This window comes from Notolepis coatsorum (genome assembly GCF_963971535.1).
Source record: "Notolepis coatsorum genome assembly, chromosome: 20".
In the NCBI taxonomy this organism is placed as follows: Eukaryota; Metazoa; Chordata; class Actinopteri; order Aulopiformes; family Paralepididae; genus Notolepis; species Notolepis coatsorum.
In genome coordinates, this window is record NC_140184.1 from 1,496,343 (window position 1) to 1,508,722 (window position 12,380).

Consider the following 12,380-nt stretch of genomic DNA (forward strand, 5'->3'; position numbering starts at 1 on the left):
TACAGCCTCACACTCCAGTTCTCAGGCTCCATCTTTAGTGTTACAGCCCCTCACACTCCAGTTCTCAGGCTCCATCTTTAGTGTTACAGCCTCACACTCCAGTTCTCAGGCTCCATCTTTAGTGTTACAGCCTCACACTCCAGTTCTCAGGCTCCATCTTTAGTGTTACAGCCTCACACTCCAGTTCTCAGGCTCCATCTTTAGTGTTACAGCCTCACACTCCAGTTCTCAGGCTCCATCTTTAGTGTTACAGCCCCTCACACTCCAGTTCTCAGGCTCCATCTTTAGTGTTACAGCCCCTCACACTCCAGTTCTCAGGCTCCATCTTTAGTGTTACAGCCCCTCACACTCCAGTTCTCAGGCTCCATCTTTAGTGTTACAGCCTCACACTCCAGTTCTCAGGCTCCATCTTTAGTGTTACAGCCCCTCACACTCCAGTTCTCAGGCTCCATCTTTAGTGTTACAGCCTCACACTCCAGTTCTCAGGCTCCATCTTTAGTGTTACAGCCCCTCACACTCCAGTTCTCAGGCTGCAGCTGGTTTGAAAGTGAAAGTAAACCGGCTTCTCTGCTGGCTGTGGCTCCAGGGGAGTTGAACAGTTCTGGCTCTGCTAGTTTCTTTTCTATCTTTTGGCGCTTTTTTGGTGGACAAACCACCGCACATGTTCACCGTGACTCGCGACTGGAGACTAGCTCTGCTAGCACACATAGCCTACTGTGTACAGACGGTTTCAAACTGTATTTTTAGCATTGGCAAGCCAGCGACGCCATGTGGTTCCAGACGTGTCCAGCAGGTGGCGCCTTGGTCCATATTGAGCAATCTTGGATCTGACTCACTTTTTTTTTTTTGTGAACAGATCTGAAGCGGAATGAATACACGCCTGATAAACTGAGCTTCCCACAAGAGGATCCCAGTGACCCAGGAGGCAGTGGGGTCACGGGGGTCAAGGAGTCGCGCCAGTCCATCAGGCTGATGCTGTGAAGGAGCAGGAGACGCATCCACAGAGGAGGAAGCTACTGCATAGAGACGCCACAGCCAATCAACTGGAAGAGCCTGCGTCGCCATGGAGACGATGCATGCAGAGAGACTGTGTTACGTTGTTGGTTTGTCCCACCCGACACCATGCTGTGTCAAACTCAAATCAATAACAATGACAGTTTTAATATGTAAATGAGGGGTTTTAAAAGATATTTTTTACAAGTTTATATGTTATGAGTGTGTTTGTGTGTGTGTATATATATATATATATATATGAAAATGACTATCAACAGGTACAATATCACTGCAGAGGGTCTAGTATTTATTTATTCTGAACTATGAGAAGTTGCCTCGTGTGTCCTGCAGGTGGCGACGCCTGCTGAGATCCTGTCTGCCACGCGTCATGCAGTAGCTATATGTCGACATCATTTTTTATAAATGTATAGACATGTAACATGACACTTTTTTTTTGGTTCAAGCGTAATGAAAAGATATACATGAATTTGAAAAAATCTTTGTAAAATATGGGCAGATTGCAATGCAACTTTTACAGTACAATGTATGTAATTTTATTGTATTGAATTCATGAAATGTGTCCACCAAAAATTGCTGATAGTTTGTAATGTTACAAAGGTACTTTTGCTATATCTTTGTCATCGACTATTGTTTTGAGCAAATTACAATCTAGTGTATCTTATAGATACCTGTTATCTGGCACGAGCTGAGCAGATACAAATACTTTATGCAGGAACTGAGAAACTAAGGGTATTACTGTATACATTTTGTACTGTATATCATTTTAATCTAATAAAATATATGGGGAAAGATTTGTTTCTCCTTTGTTAGCAGTTGTATTGCATTGCCTGAAGTCCTGATATGTTGGCAACTCTTGATGTGATGGATCTCAGCAACGGAGACTAGGAAGGAGCCTTTTCAACTTGCAACTAAATGGAAGAGTAGCCTCGAGTAATAGTTTTTTATTTAGTTATAATCTCAGCCTCACTTTCCCTCAGAATGCTGCTCATGTATCGCAGAACAGGAGGCACACGTCTTGAGAGGAGCAGACAAGTCGGCGGATGGGTTTGAGGGCCACAGATTCACTGAACATAACTGTCATGTGTCAGGAGAACAGCACAGCAGTCTTCCCAGTCAAGTGGTCAAGTAATTTATTTATAAAGCACGTTTAAAAACTCAAGAGCCAACCAAAGTGCTGTACAATCAAAGCATAAGATCAATGTCCTAATATAAAATACACAAATTTGGTTGAAATTATGAATAGTCATGAGTCATGCATTTTAGTGCCTCACCTGTAGGCTGTATGTAGCAGAGAGGACCTCTCACCTGGAGACTGTATGTAGCAGAGAGGACCTCTCACCTGTAGGCTGTATGTAGCAGAGAGGACCTCTCACCTGGAGACTGTATGTAGCAGAGAGGACCTCTCACCTGTAGGCTGTATGTAGCAGAGAGGACCTCTCACCTGGAGACTGTATGTAGCAGAGAGGACCTCTCACCTGTAGACTGTATGTAGCAGAGAGGACCTCTCACCTGGAGACTGTATGTAGCAGAGAGGACCTCTCACCTGTAGACTGTATGTAGCAGAGAGGACCTCTCACCTGTAGACTGTATGTAGCAGAGAGGACCTCTCACCTGTAGACTGTATGTAGCAGAGAGGACCTCTCACCTGGAGACTGTATAGCAGAGAGGACCTCTCACCTGTAGACTGTATGTAGCAGAGAGGACCTCTCACCTGTAGACTGTATGTAGCAGAGAGGACCTCTCACCTGTAGACTGTATGTAGCAGAGAGGACCTCTCACATGGAGACTGTATGTAGCAGAGAGGACCTCTCACCTGTAGACTGTATGTAGCAGAGAGGACCTCTCACCTGGAGACTGTATGTAGCAGAGAGGACCTCTCACCTGTAGACTGTATGTAGCAGAGAGGACCTCTCACCTGTAGACTATGTAGCAGAGAGGACCTCTCACATGGAGACTGTATGTAGCAGAGAGGACCTCTCACCTGTAGACTGTATGTAGCAGAGAGGACCTCTCACCTGTAGACTATGTAGCAGAGGACCTCTCACCTGTAGACTGTATGTAGCAGACAGGACCTCTCACCTGTAGACTATGTAGCAGACAGGACCTCTCACCTGTAGACTGTATGTAGCAGACAGGACCTCTCACCTGTAGACTGTATGTAGCAGAGAGGACCTCTCACCTGTAGACTGTATGTAGCAGACAGGACCTCTCACCTGTAGACTGTATGTAGCAGAGAGGACCTCTCACCTGTAGACTGTATGTAGCAGAGAGGACCTCTCACCTGGAGACTATGTAGCAGAGAGGACCTCTCACCTGGAGACTATGTAGCAGAGAGGACCTCTCACCTGGAGACTGTATGTAGCAGAGAGGACCTCTCACCTGTAGACTGTATGTAGCAGAGAGGACCTCTCACCTGTAGACTGTATGTAGCAGAGAGGACCTCTCACCTGGAGACTATGTAGCAGACAGGACCTCTCACCTGGAGACTATGTAGCAGAGAGGACCTCACCTGTAGACTGTATGTAGCAGAGAGGACCTCTCACCTGTAGACTGTATGTAGCAGAGAGGACCTCTCACCTGGAGACTGTATGTAGCAGAGGACCTCTCACCTGTAGACTGTATGTAGCAGACAGGACCTCTCACCTGTAGACTGTATGTAGCAGAGAGGACCTCTCACCTGGAGACTATGTAGCAGAGAGGACCTCTCACCTGGAGACTGTATGTAGCAGAGAGGACCTCTCACCTGGAGACTGTATGTAGCAGAGAGGACCTCTCACCTGGAGACTATGTAGCAGAGAGGACCTCTCACCTGGAGACTGTATGTAGCAGAGAGGACCTCTCACCTGTAGACTGTATGTAGCAGAGAGGACCTCTCACCTGTAGACTGTATGTAGCAGAGAGGACCTCTCACCTGTAGACTGTATGTAGCAGAGAGGACCTCTCACCTGGAGACTGTATGTAGCAGAGAGGACCTCTCACCTGGAGACTATGTAGCAGGGAGGACCTCTCACCTGTATGTAGCAGAGAGGACCTCTCACCTGGAGACTGTATGTAGCAGAGAGGACCTCTCACCTGTATGTAGCAGACAGGACCTCTCACCTGGAGACTGTATGTAGCAGAGAGGACCTCTCACCTGTATGTAGCAGACAGGACCTCTCACCTGGAGACTGTATGTAGCAGAGAGGACCTCTCACCTGTAGACTGTATGTAGCAGAGAGGACCTCTCACCTGTATGTAGCAGAGAGGACCTCTCACCTGTATGTAGCAGACAGGACCTCTCACCTGTATGTAGCAGACAGGACCTCTCACCTGTAGACTGTATGTAGCAGACAGGACCTCTCACCTGTATGTAGCAGACAGGACCTCTCACCTGTATGTAGCAGAGAGGACCTCTCACCTGTAGACTGTATGTAGCAGACAGGACCTCTCACCTGTATGTAGCAGACAGGACCTCTCACCTGTATGTAGCAGAGAGGACCTCTCACCTGGAGACTGTATGTAGCAGAGAGGACCTCTCACCTGTAGACTGTATGTAGCAGAGAGGACCTCTCACCTGTAGACTGTATGTAGCAGAGAGGACCTCTCACCTGGAGACTGTATGTAGCAGACAGGACCTCTCACCTGGAGACTGTATGTAGCAGACAGGACCTCTCACCTGTAGACTGTATGTAGCAGAGAGGACCTCTCACCTGTAGACTGTATGTAGCAGAGAGGACCTCTCACCTGTAGACTGTATGTAGCAGAGAGGACCTCTCACCTGTAGACTGTATGTAGCAGAGAGGACCTCTCACCTGTAGACTGTATGTAGCAGAGAGGACCTCTCACCTGTAGACTGTATGTAGCAGAGAGGACCTCTCACCTGTATGTAGCAGAGAGGACCTCTCACCTGTAGACTGTATGTAGCAGAGAGGACCTCTCACCTGGAGACTGTATGTAGCAGAGAGGACCTCTCACATGGAGACTGTATGTAGCAGAGAGGACCTCTCACCTGTAGACTGTATGTAGCAGAGAGGACCTCTCACCTGTAGGCTGTATGTAGCAGACAGGACCTCTCACCTGTAGACTGTATGTAGCTGAGAGGACCTCTCACCTGTAGACTGTATGTAGCTGAGAGGACCTCTCACCTGTAGACTGTATGTAGCAGAGAGGACCTCTCACCTGGAGACTGTATGTAGCAGAGAGGACCTCTCACCTGTAGACTGTATGTAGCAGACAGGACCTCTCACCTGTAGACTGTATGTAGCAGAGAGGACCTCTCACCTGGAGACTGTATGTAGCAGAGAGGACCTCTCACCTGTAGACTGTATGTAGCAGAGAGGACCTCTCACCTGTAGACTGTATGTAGCAGAGAGGACCTCTCACCTGTAGACTGTATGTAGCAGAGAGGACCTCTCACCTGGAGACTGTATGTAGCAGAGAGGACCTCTCACCTGTAGACTGTATGTAGCAGAGAGGACCTCTCACCTGTAGACTGTATGTAGCAGAGAGGACCTCTCACCTGTAGACTGTATGTAGCAGAGAGGACCTCTCACCTGTATGTAGCAGAGAGGACCTCTCACCTGTAGACTGTATGTAGCAGAGAGGACCTCTCACCTGGAGACTGTATGTAGCAGAGAGGACCTCTCACATGGAGACTGTATGTAGCAGAGAGGACCTCTCACCTGTAGACTGTATGTAGCAGAGAGGACCTCTCACCTGGAGACTGTATGTAGCAGAGAGGACCTCTCACCTGTAGGCTGTATGTAGCAGACAGGACCTCTCACCTGTAGACTGTATGTAGCTGAGAGGACCTCTCACCTGTAGACTGTATGTAGCAGAGAGGACCTCTCACCTGGAGACTGTATGTAGCAGAGAGGACCTCTCACCTGTAGACTGTATGTAGCAGACAGGACCTCTCACCTGTAGACTGTATGTAGCAGAGAGGACCTCTCACCTGGAGACTGTATGTAGCAGAGAGGACCTCTCACCTGTAGACTGTATGTAGCAGAGAGGACCTCTCACCTGTAGACTGTATGTAGCAGAGAGGACCTCTCACCTGTAGACTGTATGTAGCAGAGAGGACCTCTCACCTGGAGACTGTATGTAGCAGAGAGGACCTCTCACCTGTAGGCTGTATGTAGCAGACAGGACCTCTCACCTGTAGACTGTATGTAGCAGAGAGGACCTCTCACCTGTAGACTGTATGTAGCAGAGAGGACCTCTCACCTGGAGACTGTATGTAGCAGAGAGGACCTCTCACCTGTAGACTGTATGTAGCAGACAGGACCTCTCACCTGTAGACTGTATGTAGCAGAGAGGACCTCTCACCTGTAGACTGTATGTAGCAGAGAGGACCTCTCACCTGTATGTAGCAGAGAGGACCTCTCACCTGTATGTAGCAGAAAAAAAAGGCAAACGTTTTTAAATCAAGTGGTCAAAGGGTGCGTGTTAGTAAACTGACCTTTCCTTGTACTGTGGCCATTCACCAGTCGAATGGCCTCTGGTACAAACACAAACTTTCTTCTGTTTGTTTTACAGGCAGGCTGTCTCAAGCGCTTTCCTGAGGGCAGCAGGTCAAAACACACATGAAGGACATGTGTGGGGTCATCGATTATCTTATGTGCTTTCTTGAGTACACCTTGCAGTTTGTTCTTGTCTCTTTGACAGAGTATTAAGTATGAATGCTCTAAGCAAACCACCACCACACAACCCCTGAGTTTTATCTTCCCCTAAACTAACTAAAAATGTATTATATAGTACACCAATGACAATTTCTATGTGTAAAGTTGTTTAGACCCCAGCTGTATTATGGTGGTTCCCTGTTTCACAGTTTAGCTTTTTTTTCTTATAAATAAGTAAATGTCCTAAAGACAAAACGAGAACTGTCCCATTCAGCCTCCAGTCTGTTATCATGATACTGAATCTACTCAACTTCCTCTTGACTGGACAGATGAACGCCACACCGCCTTCAGCTGCTCTTTTGACCAGATCTTTTCTTTTATCTTTTATTATGGATCCCCATTAGTCATCACCGCAGCAACAACTAGTCTTCCTGGGGTCCACACACAACAAAACAGTACATACATACATAACATTATAGTAGCATACATTTAAAAATATATTCCAATATTCCCACATATAAAAATTATTCCAAATAGCATTATAGTACACAAACAGAGTATCAGATCACAATACAATAAAAGGGATTCAACTCTCAGACAGTCATATCTTTACAGTGTACACTGTACAGTATCTGTGTTTTTCTTTAATATAAACCAATTTCTTTTTCTCTCAATGCTGTTTTCAAATAATTTTTAAAACTTATCTTACTGGTTATCTGAGTAAGATGTACTGGCAGTTTGTTCCAATATGACATGGCTCTATATAACACAGTTTTCTTTGCTGCATTGGTTTTTGGTAGTAGCAGTGTGAAGGTTTCCCTACAGGCATGCCTAGTATTATACTTATGTCGATCATGTGTACATGTTAGCTGTGAATACAAACAGATGGGTTCTCTTGAGATATAGATATTCCTCATGAATAGGATCAGGCTGCAATCCAGTCTGTCTTCCACCTTCAACCACAACAGCTTGGTATGCATCCCCTCCACACTGTTTCTCATTGAGCATTTCAGGGCCAGACGGGCCACTCTGTTCTGAATGAGCTATTACTCATATTCTTCCTCACATGTATATTCTCAGTAGGAATGTGAGAGAGAAGCACAATGAGAATCATCAGTTCAGGTTAAAGTGCCAATCTCGAAGATCTCCACAATTTGCAGGTGAATGGTGTAGGAATTACAAGAATTTCTATATGTGCCTCTGCGCCTCCTCCTTTTTAAGGAGGAGTGGTATTTGCATTTGGAGTCTGTTGCTGTTAACTCTCAATATGAGGTCCAAAGAGCCGTCACGATTAGTGAAGCAACTTGCAAGCCATCAGAAATCTAAAGAAACACACTAGAGAGATAGCAAAAACATTAGGTGTGGCGAAATCAACAGTTTGGTACATTTTCTTTCTTTTTTTATCCACTTTTTCTCCCATTTTTCTATATTTTCTCCCATCCCAATTTCGTATCATCCAATTCAACCCTCCCCTGTCACGAACGCTGTTTCTTGCCTCCCACAAGCCGGCTGCAATGTGGACTAAGTCATACATAGCACAAGTCCCCTCCGGTACTTGAGGTAACAGCAGTTGCATCTTTTCACCTGCGCAGCTCGATCTCTCAGTGGCGAGGAGTAACGCGTGGGAGGCTCACGCTGCCCCCGACACTTCCTGATTCTACTGCGCAGGCGCACCAACCGACCTGTAGGAGTCGCTGTCCACAACGCCCGATCCCCACCCATCAGTTTCCCACCCCCTAATACGGCCAATGTGTATTAGTACGGACGACCAGCTAAACTGAAAGCAATGTGGAGCGCTGGGCTCGAACAGGCGAGCCCAGCGTCTCCAGTATTCGTGGCGAGCGCCTTGCCCACTACGCCACGTAGCCGCCCCAGTTTGGTACATTCTTGAAAAGAAAGAACGTTCTGGTGAGCTCAGCAACACCAAAAGACCTGGAAGACCACGAAAAACGGTGGATGACGGAAGAATTATTTCCCTGGTGAAGAACAGTTGGATCATGCTCACACAATAAACTGTTCAAAGTCTCTTTTCCATTAACCAACATGATTCTTCATGTTCAAGTTCACACAGTTTAGGTTCTTCAGTTCAGTCACGACCAGGATACAGCAATAGTTCTCAATAACTAGTCTTCCCTTTACAATGATTTTCTAGGCAGAGCAGCAGCGAGACAGGTTTCAGCACGTTCAAACTAATTCTACTCCACAGAGGATCAAACGCACCCTTTCACAGGGGGCACGCGTCTTCAATTAAAGTTATCTTGGAGCGTGGGCTGTGTAATGTCCTGCGCTCACTGGGGGCAAAGTTGACGTTACAGAAATAGCCTATAATGCAATGTCATTCTAAACAATATAACAAACAAATTAACGTAAATATATTTATGCCAATTCATTTATACACTTTAGGCTACAATAAAAAATGATATTTTAGGCTATTCAAATATGATATTTTAGGCTATTCAAATATGATATTTTAGGCTATTCAAATAGGATATTTTAGGCTATTCAAATAATGCAATAATCAAAAGTCGCAACAGATCAAGAGATTTGTGTCAAAGTCAATTATCAAGAGAAGACTTCACCAGAGTGAATACAGAGGGTTCACCGCAAGATGTAAACCATTGGTGAGACTCAAAAACAGGAAGATCAGATTAGAGTTAGCCAAAAAACATCTAAAAGAAAAATCTGTACAGTTCTGTAACAACATCCTATGGACAGATGATACAAAGATCAACTTGTACCAGAATGATGGGAAGAGAAGAGTATGGAGAAGGAAAGGAACTGCTCGTGATCCAAAGCATACCACCTCATCAGTGAATACACACAGCAATACTATGATTTATTTTAGTATTATTTTGTATTATTGCTATACAAATTAAGTTTATTATTATTATTATTATGATTACGTAATATATGTACTTATTTGTAATACGTACACATTGTACATTTTCAATACAATATGTCAATATATTAATTATGGCTATAACAGAACATACATTATGTACCTTTTTCCCTGTGGTCGATTAGGAATTTATTTACACATCTTAAGCAGTTCATAATACTTGGCAAGGCTTCCATCAGTTCCTCTCATTCATCGTTGTGTTTCCTCATCCAGTGATATATAGTGACTTCACAGACATTTATTTAAAATGGAGATATACAAGGTTGCCACTTTAACTTATCAATGATGAGTATAACTCTGAAATACATTAACAGGAGCAATGGCTAAACAGAAGGGTTTCTCCAGCCTCAAGAGGCCCTAAGGTACTGTATGGACCTTACTGCTGTCAATACTACTTCAAACTTCAAACTACTTCATTTGTGCAGTGGTTAATACAGTCACAATACATAGACTCACCACACAAAAAAAAACTACATTAAAACTACAGTAAAAAACACCAACTACATTAAAACTACAGTACTTAAAAGCATGATATAGATAGCTAGATAGAAAACTTTATTGCCATTTCAACACATGATTGGGATTTGTCTTGATGCTAAACATACAATATAAAAACACACAAGAATACATGCAATGCAATCCCCACAACAGAAGTATTTCACAAACAATAAAAAAAAAATGCTACAGTACCTAAAAGAGCTCAGTGTTCCAATTTAAAGTGCATATTGCCTTAAAGTCGGCTGGTGCTAGCCCTTATGGTACAAAGTGCCTGTGCATTAGGACTTGAGTTCAGGTCCTCATATTAAAATCCATATGGAGCAATTCTATATGTATATAAATGATACAGATGATATGCGTCCATCAGTTGGAAGGGGGGTCTATTGTTAAGTAGTCCAACGTCCTTGACGGGGGGGGGGGGCAGTCCGGCCTCCACCAGACCTAGGTGTTCAGCAGTCTGATGGAGGTAGGCACGAAGCTAACTAAGCCCCTTTTATTCAGTGTGGAAGCTCTGTATCGGTGGACTGAGTTACTATAACTGCCATAAACCAGCACATTGATTGATTGATTGATTGAAAACTTTATTAACAGATTGCAGAATGGGTACAATACAGTACGGCTCAATATACACAATTGTTAAGGGGATGCAGACCAGAGAAAGACTTTCGTCTTGTTTACATCAGGGTCCCCCATTTTCAATTCATAATGTAACAACTAACCAAACAATCAGTTCATGAACCACAGCCATGACAACAGACAGTAAGCTTGTGTTTTTGACCAATGTAGGCCGATCACAAATATTAATAATTCATAATTGAATTATGTGTGTGTACAGTACAGCGACCTGGGCCTTTCTGTGGGCCCTCTAGTTCTGTGGAACACTCCTTTACTGTCTCCTCTGCTTCAGTGTCTGTAGCCTCTAGTTCTGTGGAACACTCCTTTACTGTCTCCTCTGCTTCAGTGTCTGTAGCCTCTAGTTCTGTGGAACACTCCTTTACTGTCTCCTCTGCTTCAGTGTCTGTAGCCTCTAGTTCTGTGGAACACTCCTTTACTGTCTCCTCTGCTTCAGTGTCTGTAGCCTCTAGTTCTGTGGAATACTCCTTTACTGTCTCCTCTGCTTCAGTGTCTGTAGCCTCTAGTTCTGTGGAATACTCCTTTACTGTCTCCTCTGCTTCAGTGTCTGTAGCCTCTAGTTCTGTGGAACACTCCTTTACTGTCTCCTCTGCTTCAGTGTCTGTAGCCTCTAGTTCTGTGGAACACTCCTTTACTGTCTCCTCTGCTTCAGTGTCTGTAGCCTCTAGTTCTGTGGAACACTCCTTTACTGTCTCCTCTGCTTCAGTGTCTGTAGCCTCTAGTTCTGTGGAATACTCCTTTACTGTCTCCTCTGCTTCAGTGTCTGTAGCCTCTAGTTCTGTGGAACACTCCTTTACTGTCTCCTCTGCTTCAGTGTCTGTAGCCTCTAGTTCTGTGGAACACTCCTTTACTGTCTCCTCTGCTTCAGTGTCTGTAGCCTCTAGTTCTGTGGAACACTCCTTTACTGTCTCCTCTGCTTCAGTGTCTGTAGCCTCTAGTTCTGTGGAACACTCCTTTACTGTCTCCTCTGCTTCAGTGTCTGTAGCCTCTAGTTCTGTGGAACACTCCTTTACTGTCTCCTCTGCTTCAGTGTCTGTAGCCTCTAGTTCTGTGGAATACTCCTTTACTGTCTCCTCTGCTTCAGTGTCTGTAGCCTCTAGTTCTGTGGAATACTCCTTTACTGTCTCCTCTGCTTCAGTGTCTGTAGCCTCTAGTTCTGTGGAACACTCCTTTACTGTCTCCTCTGCTTCAGTGTCTGTAGCCTCTAGTTCTGTGGAACACTCCTTTACTGTCTCCTCTGCTTCAGTGTCTGTAGCCTCTAGTTCTGTGGAACACTCCTTTACTGTCTCCTCTGCTTCAGTGTCTGTAGCCTCTAGTTCTGTGGAATACTCCTTTACTGTCTCCTCTGCTTCAGTGTCTGTAGCCTCTAGTTCTGTGGAACACTCCTTTACTGTCTCCTCTGCTTCAGTGTCTGTAGCCTCTAGTTCTGTGGAACACTCCTTTACTGTCTCCTCTGCTTCAGTGTCTGTAGCCTCTAGTTCTGTGGAACACTCCTTTACTGTCTCCTCTGCTTCAGTGTCTGTAGCCTCTAGTTCTGTGGAACACTCCTTTACTGTCTCCTCTGCTTCAGTGTCTGTAGCCTCTAGTTCTGTGGAACACTCCTTTACTGTCTCCTCTGCTTCAGTGTCTGTAGCCTCTAGTTCTGTGGAACACTCCTTTACTGTCTCCTCTGCTTCAGTGTCTGTAGCCTCTAGTTCTGTGGAACACTCCTTTACTGTCTCCTCTGCTTCAGTGTC

The 12,380-nt window shown here is 45.0% G+C and overlaps 1 protein-coding gene across 1 annotated transcript in view; it reads left to right on the forward strand.

Moving 5' to 3' along the window:
- Positions 1 to 1,794, forward strand: part of trpm7 (transient receptor potential cation channel, subfamily M, member 7) — a 175,455-nt gene extending 173,661 nt beyond the window's left edge. Inside the window, 1 exon segment of the mRNA XM_084337584.1 lies at positions 857 to 1,794. Within this exon segment, the coding sequence (XP_084193710.1) occupies positions 857 to 981 (125 nt within the window). The 3' untranslated portion in view covers positions 982 to 1,794.
- The last annotated feature ends 10,586 nt before the right edge of the window (positions 1,795 to 12,380 follow it).